The sequence below is a fragment of the Rutilus rutilus genome (genome assembly GCF_951802725.1).
Source record: "Rutilus rutilus genome assembly, chromosome: 24".
Lineage (NCBI taxonomy): Eukaryota > Metazoa > Chordata > Actinopteri > Cypriniformes > Leuciscidae > Rutilus > Rutilus rutilus.
The window spans coordinates 10602861-10615952 of record NC_140228.1 but is presented as its reverse complement, the minus strand read 5'-3'; the positions used below and the strand labels follow the sequence as shown (position 1 = coordinate 10615952).

The window sequence follows — 13092 nt, the reverse complement described above, 5'->3', positions numbered from 1 at the left end:
TTACACCCACAACTCAAACACTTTTTCCTGCCCTCTCCGCAAGACTTTTTTGACCTTTCTACTGAAATGTCACCGCCGCTGACCTTTAGCAAACTCTCGCCTGACACCGTTCAGTAACGATGAATAACTTGGAATTTTGTGCATGTCCGTCTGTTGTTTGTTTGGTTGTCATATACTGAACACACAATTTATGAGCATGTTTCCAAGAAAGAGATATTCGCCTGCGAGGGGTGAAATCACATCCTCATTGTGCGAGAGAGGTTTCGCCACCCCGACGCACGGCCCTAACCCATTCCTGCCGGTTACCTGGGAGACGTAGCCAGGAGGAACGTGGATTGGTGGAATGGAACCGTTCGGTGACATCATGGGAACTTCAGCAGGCCCTAAGGCAGAAAGAAAAAGAGAAGAAAGCTGTCAATCAAACAGTAGCACAATGCTGACTCCGCCCCCTCATTCCACCACGTAATGCAAGGCTAAGCAAAGAAAATTCCTGGGGCAACGAGAGAAAACAGCAAGAAAACAGGAATGCTTTGGTAATAAGATACGCATATGCTTAGGAGATGGAATTATGGACGTTAATCGTGATATAAGTGAGCTATGCTTCATTGGTTTCTATTCAAGCTAAATATACTACATAGCAAATCTAAACTGCATGATTGTTTATGTCGCCAAAATATTTTAAATATATTATTGTCCAGTGGTATATTTAAAGTTGGATATATAGTTTATTCAACTTTATCCGCATACATAAATACAGCAAATCTTGGCTCCATGATTGTTTATATTGATGCAAATTGTAAACTATATTGCATAGTATATCTAATTTTATCAGCATACATACAGTACAATCACCGTACAGCTAATCTCAGTTTCTTGATTGTTTTTGTTGTTGCAAAATGACAACTATTACCACCCAGCGACATTTAAATCTATATAGTACATCCAACTTTCGCCCAACTCTAACATGCTAAACGTGACAATAAGGCATAAAGATATTACAAACATTAACATCATGATTTTCTGTAAAGCTGCTTTGAAACAATGTGTATTATAAGAAGTGCTTTACCAATAAAACTGACTTGACATCATTTTTGACCCACTATCCCACTGAACTCCACAGGCTTATATTTGGTACTGTGGTATTGGGTTAAACAAACCGTTTAAGGCATTGATTATGGCTTCACTGCAGTCTACACGGTAGAAATAAAGCCATCAGGTCCAACTGGTGCGCCGCAGGAAGAAACGGCCACTGCCGGCACACAAACCCTCTCTGTTATGGCTCTCATGGGACGCGGGTGAATGAAACCCCTCCATCCACCAAACCGACTGTTTATTGTCAGAATTTAAAGCCTAGAGAAGCAACTCATAGCGCGTACCCTCATCCAGGGCTCATGTAGAGGGCCACCAGCTGTTTTAGACATCGCCCTCTCCTCCAGACCCTGCAGGAACCGTGGCGTGACAGCCTCGGGTGCACTAAATCACCCTGATGAATTTTACAGTTTCTTCTCGGTTTCTCCCCCATCAGTCAATACCGGGGTCAGTATCTCTCCAGCTAGCGGTTGCCGGGTTTGAATAAGACCCTGTTTGTGCTTGTATTGAAGGGGCTTCACAGGAGTTTCTTCAGCGGAGGGGACGGGGGAAGGGTTTGTGTACACAGCGATGTGTGTGGGTCATTTCACCAGGACATGAGTGTATACGCACGGCAGCTTAAAATAACCTTTTCACGGGGCGACGTGTACAGAGCACAACAAAATCCATTCAGATTGTTCTGCGAGTTTGGAAAGGGTCTCGCGCAGGTATGCAGCTGCACACCTCCTTCTCTCTCGCTCCTGTGAAAGTTGAGGAGCTGGGTTTGAGGTTTTGGTGGGGGGGAGGGGGGAGGGGGTTAGATGACTGAGTGACAGGATTGTATCACAGGCTCTTAATATGAAGGGCCCTTTCATCCTCGACCCACAAAAAGAGAGAGAGAGCATGAGAGAAAAGGAAAGGAGAGAGAGAGAGAGAGAGAGAGAGAGAGAGAGAGAGAGAGAGAGAGAGAGAGAGAGAGAGAGAGAGAGAGAGAGAGAGAGAGAGAGAGAGCTCAACGCAAGCATTCCTCTACTTCAATTGAAGGGGTGGAAGGGATGGATGGCGTGAAGGCTAAGGATAGAAAGACAGAACAGAACTAAAATACTAAGGCTTAAAAAAAATGCACATGATCAGTGTTATTGCAAATCCTTTTTTATTAACTGAAATAAAGCTGACATCAAATAAAACATAAATATTAGATTGAAAACCTACAGGAAAATTAGAAATGTTGCCTTGGCCTCTAAAAAAATAAGACTGAAAACAACAATTGTTTAAGTGAATTAGAAATTATTATTTTTTTGAACTAATAAAGATGACAAATTTACACAAACTAAAATTAAAATGAAAACTGAAAATAATATAAAGCGAATTCAAAATATTGATAAATACTAATAGTATATAATAATACTAAAATAAGACTGTACAAGATATGCTGATTAATTTTGTTGAGAAACAAATGTCACAAATGTGGCTTCAGAAGTCAATATATTGTTATTTGTTTGCTTGTTTGTTTGTTTGTTTTATCTCCAAATCATCGTACATAAGTCTGGCCAACAGTCCACAGCAGTTTATTTACCAATAGAGTTTGTAAATCTTTCTGAGATTTATATATTGGGATGAAAATATTGGGATATAAATGTTAATTTTAAATATTAAAATGCACATGTCAGAGGGAATACATTTTTTTTTGTTTTTTAAATATTTTTGAAAAAAATATTTGGTCACACTTTAGATTAGGCTCTAATTCTCACTATTAACTAACTATTAACTACGACTTTTGCCTCAAACTCCTAATTACTGCTTATTAATAGTTAGTAAGGTAGTTGTTAAGTTTAGGTATTGGGTAGGATTAAAGGATGTAGAATATGGTCATGCAGAATAAGGTATTAATATGTGCTTTATAAGTACTAATAAACAGCCATTATCGTAGTAATATGCATGCTAATAAGCAACTAGTAAATGGTGAGAAATGAACCCTAAACTAAAGTGTTACCAAATATTTGTATAATTTTATACAATTAATTAATTACAATAAATTAACATGTTAAACTGGAAGCCCTAATTTTACATCATATGAAAAAAATCTCAGCTTTGCTAACCCGTCCAAACGCGCCGCCACGATGCTAGCTAGGGTGTCATGGGAGGTTGCTAGGGTGTTGCTAAGGTGTTCTAGGTGGTTGCTAGATGAATGCTAACTGGCTCAAGCAGAAAGAGCTGACCATTAAAGGGTTAGTTCACCCAAAAATGAAAATTCTGTCAGTAATTACTCACCCTCATGTTGTTCCAACCATGTAAGTCTTTCGTTCATCTTCGGAACACAAATTAAGATATTTTTGATGAAATCTGACAGAATTTTGACTCCTCCATAGGCTTCCAGTGTGACCGAAACTCACCGGCCCAGAATAGTTATTAAAACATCGTTAAAATAGTCCAAGTAACTACAGTGGCACTACATTAAGTTTATCATGCGACGAGAATACTTTTTGTGCGCAAAAACAAACAAAAATAACGACTTTATTCCACTTTTCATTTCCTTCTCTCTGGGCCTCGTAGTGTGTTTGCGCTGCGCGTCTGTGTTGCACGTCATCACGCAACACACACATGACCGGCGTCGGCCAATAGTGAGCCTACGTGGTGACGTGTAACACAGACGCGCTGCGCAAAAACACTACGCAAACCAACTAGACATCCAGAGAGAAGGAAATGAATAGTGGAATAAAGTCGTTATTTTTGTTTGTTTTTGCGCACAAAAAGTATTCTCGTCGCTTGATATACTTAAGATTGAGCCACTGGAGTCACTTGGACTATATTAACGATCTCTTTAATAACTTTTCTGGGCCAGCAAGTTTCGGTCACACTGGAAGCCTATGGAGGAGTGAAACATGGCTCAGATTTCATCAAAAATATCTTAATTTGTGTTCCGAAGATGAACGAAGGTCTTACGCGGTTGGAACAACATGAGGGTGAGTAATTACTGACAGAATTTTAATTTTTGGGTGAACTAACCCTTTAAGTTTCTATGATTCTGGTCTATAAGATTTTTTTAGCCCATTTATAATCTGCCAGACAAAAATATTCTGACCACTTAGAAAAGTATTAGCGCACATTACCTCATCAAGCCGCGATTTGAGGTATCATTCATGTCTAGAACACAAAAAGTTATGTGCAGGTTAACACTTAGGGAAAGCGGTTTGTTCGCATCCATAACCGGAAGTATGAGCAATTGTAAAAGTTTGAAGAGCAGCAAGAGAGAGACAGACAGACAGAAGTAAGTAAAGGGGGGGTAAAGCTTCTGGATTGCCAGGCTTCTCAGGAGGCTGTCGAGGAAGAGAGCCTCTTCAGCAGAACAAACCCCTCTTTGTGCTCCAGAGAGAAGCTCTCTCCCCCACTGCAGGGCCTGCTGGGTACTTCATAAAGTCCACTCAGTCAGTCCTGGGGGCCGCTGACACACCACCAAAGTACGTGTGCGTGCACGTCCTCAAGAGTGTATTCTTGCTTTTACTCCAGATAAACTCTAGAGAAAAAGCTGCCAAGTGGTGTTTTCGGTTTTGTTCTTTTTACAGAAACCGTGATCGACAGCACATACATGCACATACATAGATTGCAGAGGAGCAGAACGGAAGTTCAGTGTTCCACAAACTATCAGTTCCGAAGTAAGATCCACTAATTCACATTGGAGGGCTAGCTTGGCCAGACAGGGAGACGACGGGCAGAAAAGAGCAAAAGAAAGGGATGTTTCTGGAAGGAATGTGTTGCATCAATCTGAGGGCCACTGGGCAAAGAAACAAAGCGCTTTTTTCTGCAAGGGATTGCAAATCTGATCTGTGTTTTGGAGCAAGCCAATTTGGGACGGTGTGTGCGTGTAGTACACCACAGGAGAGGAAAATCAAACTTGAGATCACTAACATCTCAGTTGTTTCTCCTAGACAACAAGAACAATATATGATAGCAGATGGAGACTTTTGATGAGATTTTATACTTGTCTTGAACTTCAAGAAAAACAACAAGAGAAAACAACCCTAATGTTCCTCAAAAGATATCACAAAACTCTCAAACTGCTCAGATTTCCCATGATGCCTTCATTCATTCAAAACTAGAGCTGCACGATTAATTGTTGAAAAGAACGCAATCTCGATTCAAACACCCTCGCAATCTTATTTCTAAAAGACAACAATTCATATATGTCTATTAAACCTTTGACAAGTACGATCACAGCGAACATCCAAATCTGCGTTGGCGCTGCCGCTGACCCAGTGAGAGCAGTTGTCAAAAATATAAAACAGCTTCACAAAGCTTCATATTTTTCATGTTACAATAATTCAAATTATCACAGTAGTACTGGGATATAAGTTTATAGTTCGGATAGTCTACGGTAGCAAGCAATATAGATTAAATTACCTTTTAAAAGTAACTTGACACTTCAAATAAAATATATCAGTTAGATTGTTACAAAGTAGGTGGTGAGAAAAGACTTAATGTATTTGTCATTGAATCACTCATTCAAGAAATTCGATTCATCCAGTAATGAAACAAGTGAAGTCATTGAATCATTCGCTCAACCCGATTTTTTTGTCAGAACCTCTAGTAAATTGCATTTTATTTAGTTTGGTTGTCCATTCAGAATATAAATTTATATCAATCTATATCAATTCATTCAGAATTGTGGAGCTCTAATCAAAACATAAATTCAGAAATTTTAAATAAAGTGAAAAAAGCACCATCATGGTGCATAAAAAAAATCCAAAATGAACAAACATTACTCAGCCATGTTCTGCACATTTCTTTTTATAGCTCCATAGTTTGCCAACAATTGAGAAAATGTTTATATTTCATTATATGGTTAAATGTTTATATTTTCTACAGAAGATGTGAATGAGGCCAATCCAAAACTTGCCACCACAAAGCTTGGGTGCTGTAGGTGGTTTCTAGGGTGTTGCTAGGGTTACTAAGGGGTTCTAGGTCGTTGTCTACAGGTCCATGTCAAAAGAGCCCACCCTTAAAGCGGTAGTTCACCCAAAAATGAAAATTCTGTCATCATTTACTCACCATCAAGTTGTTCCAAACCTGTATGAATTTATTTAATCGGCTAAACACAGAAGAAGATATGGAGATATTTTGAAGGATGTGGGTAACAAAACAGCTGACTGTACCCATTGACTTCCATAGTATGGAATCATGGCAACCCCCAACTGTTTGGTTACCCACATCCTTCAATATCTTCTGTGTTCAGGAGAAGAAAATAATGTATACAAGTTTGGAACAACAGAATTTTCATTTTTGGGTAAACTATCTCTTTAAGTCTTGATGATATTCTGTGCCTTCCCTCAATATAAGTCTAGCAGATTTTTTTTCTTGGTCTAAATGCTTAGAAAGATGGTTTAGAACAAATCCCAAACCCTAAGTGTGAGCAAAAATAATAGAGAGACTCCACTACAGAAACAGAACTCCATTAAATCTAAGTTATGAAAGAGCACATTCGAGCACATAAAAAACAACCCATATGAAGACCACAACATTCAGCTGCATCATACTGATTCATCTTCATAAATGAGGAAAACATCTAGTGGTTGGACAAATGTTGAAAGACGTACTATAATGTGACCCATCTATCAGAATGTCTTCTGTTTTTCCTTTCAGCCAGATAAAACACCAGAATTCCAGACCTGCAGTCCATCTGATTATGTATATAAGAGATTGTAATTTTCTCTGGAGAGGCTTTGTGTGTGTCTCCGCACATGCAGTGTGTGTTTTCATGTGTCTGTAATTGCATGGCCCATTGTTCCTGCTGTAAACACTATCTGTCTCCCTCCATCCAACGAGGAAAATTCACAGCTCAGGGAGCCGAAGTGTTTATCCAACAGACTCACTGATCAAGGGACGTATTTGTGTTTCACAGACCCTGGAGGCATTCAATTCTTTCCCTTCACACAATCTATCCTAATTCAAGCACCATTAGTCCCACAACTTAACTTTGACAGAAAAAAAAAAGGCATCTTGACACATAATCATAACAAAATATGATGCAAAGATCATTTTGTTGTAACTCGCCTGAGGTGAACTCCAAACACTGTTAAATAAAAGACAGTAGAGCTATGCTTTCCTCACTGCATTTACACAGGCTCGAATCACAGGGTGAGGTGTATACCAGTCCTAAATATTTACCATGAAATGTTTGTATTTGCATTAATGAAAGTTAGTGCAGTATTCTTGGCTGACTGCCTCGAGACACACTCCTCTGGCCATGCAGACAAACACACACTCTGTTAAAGGTCCCACAGGTAGAGATCTCAGTCAAGACTGCTGGCACGGATCTGTAAATTATTAATAATGTTTTCATAAAAAGAGACCTACGTGTGCTCTTTTACACATTTCTTTCAAACACACAAATTCCACTGTCTTGTTCTCCATTTTCAACATATTGTGCTCCTCCTGATGTAACATTGATTTCTCCTGTAAGTCTGAACCACATTATGTTTGACTAAATGTTTAAGAAATTAACTATTTCTGTGTCAATTACTGACAGACTGATATACTGGCCAGAGTCAGACTCATTAATTTGCTGATACAGACGATAACTAGAACACATATGCCAATTAAGAAAAGTAATATTTAGCTTTTTTGTAATAGTTCTTCAAAAAAAATTTGTTACCAACAATCTTGGCACTGGGTAATGCAATTTTATAATTTCTAAAGTTGTACTGAAATTTAAGTGCAATCAATCAATAAAAAAGTGCTGGTAAAATAAATATTTTTTCTACATATAAATTAATTTCACATACTTTCCTGAAATTTAAGTGCTGGTAGAATGAATGAATACACAAATTAGGAAGTAAATACTGTTTTCAAAATAAATACTCTAATGAAATTTAAGTAGTTGTAAAATAAATAAATTAAAATAAATGTTTACTGAAATTGTTGTTTACTGCTGGTCATATATTAAACCGAGTTATTGGCCACTGTGGATAGGGATATATGGCTGTGAACTCTTTGCTATGGGACACGGAGATGTTGATTCAACTGAACCTAAGACAAAGCCCACCTTTCAAAGCTAAAGCAAATTGGCCCAAAAACTGCAATATTCCAAACAGTCTGTCTGAAGATCCACCCTGCCTTGGGAACGGTGAGCCCTGTGGATATGTAGCGCTTGGCTGTGAATTCCCAGCATGCTTGGAGTGGGAGGGTGTTGGCTTTCAGGATGTGCAATAAAAACCGTCCGCGGACTCATTCAGCTCCTGCGTGGAGAGAGTTATGCAAACAGCCCTCCAGGAAAACGAGACGACTTCACGGCTACCCTCCAGCCGCTCCCCCTCTCCGTCACCCTTCCGCTCTCAGCAGCTGATTAGTCCCGCTGTGGACGAGTCCGTGGAGTGACCTGAATTACTCCCAGTGTCATTGATAAAAGCCCATTCAGAGAATTAGACCAGGGTGTCGCTATCATGCCAGGCCATCTCTGGTGTTTCAAGGCATTGTTTTCATTTCCATGCTTCCCATCCTGAGTTAACAGGCTGAGAACTTTACCCTCTCCCCACCCAACATCCCTAAAAAATAAAAATAAAAAAACCAATAGCAACGGAAGCTCGAGTGAATCACGCAACGATAAAGACGCACTTCTGATTTATAGCTGCTGGCCAATGATTTCAATAGCTGGCTCTGAGACATGGATGACCTCGGTGGGGTTGAAGGGCCTCTTGTGTGGGGAGATTCCCCAGCGGAGGGGAAGGGAAAATGACGTAAGAGGCAGACCGTACCTTCCCGAGCTCCTCTCCAACCCTGCACGCCAAATCAGCTTGTGCCTCCACTGCTGGACTGGGCAGCATTGCCCCTTCTGAACAGTGAACAAAAGTCTGCGTCAAACTGTGTCTTGTTTAAAAACAAATCCACAGTAAAATGAAGCGAACAAATGATCATTGTCTTACTGACGCGGGAGACTGGAACTTTGTTAAAAATAAAGTTCATCCATGCTTTCTGGATGTTAGGATCACAACTGTGCAAAGACTGATTTTCCACAACTTGGCACTGCAAAACATCTTGTAATCCTCAGAGACCTCTCTATGGTTTTGTTGCTAGAGTTATCCTGTGTTTGCATCAGTCTCTTATTTATTTATTACTACATGATATGTGTGAATCACTGAAGAGGCAGTGATGTAGAAGGCGGCGTTGACCCTCTTCTGCAGAGGCGGTCTTTTGTCACACTGTGACGTAATAATGTGACAAAACCGAAACGAGTCGTTTTCTGAGCTTGGTTTCAATAAAAGCCGTTTTTGGACTAACGAGGAAGTTGAGTACTTAAACTTACAGGATATTTTTATAGTACAATAACCTTTTATATGTTGAAAGAGCAAGGAAAATTTGATTTCTCAATTCATGACCTCTTTAAGAAATCCAATCAGGTGAATTCTGAAGTCTTCGGGACAGATTTACTAAATAGGGCGAATTAGCGTTAGAGCCCAATTCTACAGAAGTGCCGATGGGAGTGGAAAGTTCTGTGCGTGATCCACTGACGACGTGCAAATTAAAGAACACAGTCGCAGCCGGATCATTTCCATAATAACCAACGCAATCTAGAGCAGCGCAAATTAGCGTCTGGTTTAAGACATGCTTTTTTAGGCGTTAAATAATGGCCCAAATACCAATAAATTGACGAGTGCAAACCTTAATTAATAAATCGCCTTGCATGATTCATTTAAATGCTCTCCCCTCCCATAAATGTTGCGGCTGAAAGGGAAACTCTAACAAATGCATATGCAATAAGATAAGCCGCAAAAATAACCGTCCACAGCTTTTCAGCGCTAATTTTTCACTGTGTGTCTTTAGTACATCCTGACAGTAGTTTTTTAACTCCAAAAAAGGGTTTGATCTGGCGCAAGCTGTTAGTAAATCTGGCCCTTAAAGTTATGTATGGAAATATAAACAGGCAGAAAGAGGAGAGTTCCAATGCAGACCTGCTCTGACATGCTCTGTACTCAGGAAGGAGTTTCCTTTGCTCTGACTTGATCTACAGTTCAGACTCAACACTGATAGAGGGGTGAGAGAGGAAGACATACAGAGGGAGAGAGAGAGAGAGATTTTTGGACCTGCCCCGTCTGGATGAAGCCTGTCACATACATAAATGGTGCCATTGTCTGTCAAAAAAAAATTCCTTAAAAAGTCCAAAATGTGCTCACGTTACTCCAGATACAGATCAGACTCAGTGTGGCGTCTTACTTTGAATATATCCCAGGAGAATTTAGCAGATAAAGAAAACACAGATACAAAGACCTGATTTTAAAGGGATAGTCCACCCAAAATTAAACATTCTTTCATTATTTTCTCACCCTCAAGCTGTTCCAAAACTGTATGACTTTCTTTCTTCTGTAGAGCACAAAAAGTAAATTGCTGAACAATATCCTAGCTACTGTTTTAATTTAATGTAAAGTAAATGAGAACTGGTGCTGTCAAGCTTCAAAAATGGCACAAAAGCACTGTGTAGCCCTTATGCACTACATTGCAAGACTAAAGGCCATTGCACACTGAGTCTGAAATTTTCGTATGCGTTTTTTCGTGTTCGTCAGCCTTAAAATTCGTCACGCACAGAAACCTTTCACACTGAGTCCGATGCGTATTTATTAAACCTTTGCGGAAAAAAACGCAAAAAATACAAAATGGATTCGTCAAGCAGTGAGGATGATTTTGTTGCCCTCTTTCTTCTTAAAAAGAGAAAAAGAAAGAGGAAATATTGGGTCTATCCAATCCTGAGATTGCGCCGAGAGGAAGAAGAGTTTCACCTCCTTATCAAGGAGTTGCGAAATTATCCCGAGCGATTCAAAATTTACCTCAGAATGTCAGTGGAACAGTTTGATGCTTTCCTAGCGATACTGGAGCCACATATTAAAAAGAAGACCACCAATTTCCGTGAACCAATCGATCCTGAACAGAGACTGGCATGTCTATGGACGGACACACACACACACACACACACGCGCGCGCGCGCGCGCGCGGCCAGCAGAAGCACTGGGCAGACAGAACAGCTGTATACAGGTTATATTTTATTGAGTGTCTTTGTAATCCGCATTTTGTTTTTCATACAGTACTTGTGCTGCGAGACGAAGTGTATCAACTTGTCAGACGTCATTCTGGATTTTGTTGGTCGCTTGTACGCCGGTGGCTCTGAATTGTCAAAAAACCTCTCAAAATACTGGCTGTGGATGCGAAAAACGCAGAAAATCGAACCAGATCCGAATTTTTTTATTACGCACGAAAGTTTCGTAGACAGTGTGCAAGCGTGATTGACATAACGTGAGGTCGATTTTTTTTTTTTACGTGCGAAAATTTCGGATGCGAATTTCGGACTCAAGGCCATTGCACACTGAGTCCGAAATTCGCATCCGAAATTTTCGCACGTTAAAAAAAAAATTCGACCTCACGTTATGTCAATCACGCTTGCACACTGTCTACGAAACTTTCGTCCGTAAAAAAAAAATTCGGATTGGGTTCGATTTTCTGCCTTTTTCGCATCCACAGCCAGTATTTTGTGAGGTTTTTTGAAAATTCAGAGCCACCGTACAAGCGAACGACAAAATCCAGAATGACGTCTGACAAGTTGATACACTTCGTCTCGCAGCACAAGTACTGTATGAAAAACAAAATGCGGATTACAAAGACACTGAATAAAATATAACCTGTATACAGCTGTTCTGTCTGCCCAGCGCTTCTGCCGGCCGCGTGTGTGTGTGTGTGTGTGTGTGTGTGTGTGTCCGTCCGTCCATAGACATACTGCCAGTTTCTGTTCAGGATCGACTGGTTCACGGAAATTGGTGGTCTTCTTTTTAATATGTGGCTCCAGTATCGCTAGCAAAGCATCAAACTGTTCCACTGACATTCTGAGGTAAATTTTGAATCGTTTGGGATAATTTTGCAACTCGCAAATAATGGACCCAATATTTCCTCTTTCTTTTTCTCTTTTTAAGAAGAAAGAGGGCAACAAATTCATCCTCACTGCTTGACGAATCCATTTAGTATTTTTTGCGTTTTTTTCCGCAAAGGTTTAATAAATACGCATCGGACTCAGTGTGCAAGGTTTCTGTGCGTGACGAATTTTACTGCTGACGAACACGAAAAAACGCATACGAAAATTTCGGACTCAGTGTGCAATGGCCTTAAGTCATATGATGCATTTTTGTGAGCATGTTCTTCAAACTTGTACCTTTTTTGTTCTGTAGAAGTCATGAAGGCGAGTAAATAATGACAGAATTTTCTTTTTTGGGTGAACGGCCCCTTTAAGAATGTTTTTTTTAACCGATGAAATCTGTGATGTGGGTTTGCACAGGTTAGTAAACCAGAGGAGGGTTATTGAGTTCACTCCTGTGAAGTGCACACTCATTCTGTTCTGCTGGCTGGGCAGTGCAAACTGTGCCAGTCTGCTGGCAACGACCAGGGGTGTCAATCTGCTGGGTTTGTTTTTATGCGAGCCCTTGTTATCCTGGAACTTGAGACTACGATTACCAAACCACTGCCCCATGAAGGCACGCAGAAAGCCTGCTGCAGGACACAGTGGTAGCTGAAAATAGTAGGTCAGCAAAAAAGAACGGGGAAAGAGCTAGAGAAATGAGAAAGAAACAGAGGAGGAGGAGAAAAAACAAACTGGTGGAATGTTCCACTGTGTAATGTTCTGGAGAATGTGGCGGCAGTAGGTTGCAAACCAAGGAATTAGGATACGAAAACTTTTAAACGAAACAAGCGACAGAAGCTGTAAGAAAGAAAAACGACAACAAATCTCGTTAATAGCTCGACTGTTTCTCCTAGACACAAAAAGGAGAGTAAATTGAGACTTAAGACACTAGAGTTTTTCTTCCTTAGAGTTTTCAGATCTCCTATACTAGGGCTGCACAATAGTAGAAATCGAGATACTTATACGAGATAGATTTTTATGCATTTTATGCATATTGTTTTCATAGGCCATATTCCTACTTTGAGCTATTCAATATGACTATGAAATAAGAAATATTACAGTTTTTATTGTGACTATCATCAAATAAAAATACTAAA

At 39.9% G+C, this 13092-nt stretch overlaps 1 protein-coding gene across 1 annotated transcript in view; it reads right to left on the bottom strand.

Moving 5' to 3' along the window:
- The window catches only part of fndc3bb (fibronectin type III domain containing 3Bb), a 42106-nt gene extending 33893 nt beyond the window's left edge, over nucleotides 1–8213 (bottom strand). Inside the window, exons 1-2 of the mRNA XM_084398355.1 lie at nucleotides 8108–8213; nucleotides 307–383 (exon numbers count right to left, since the gene is read on the bottom strand). Coding sequence (XP_084254481.1) covers nucleotides 307–366 — 60 coding nt within the window. The 5' untranslated portion in view covers nucleotides 367–383; nucleotides 8108–8213. The remainder of the gene's footprint in view (nucleotides 1–306; nucleotides 384–8107) is intronic.
- Nucleotides 8214–13092: the final 4879 nt, after the last annotated feature.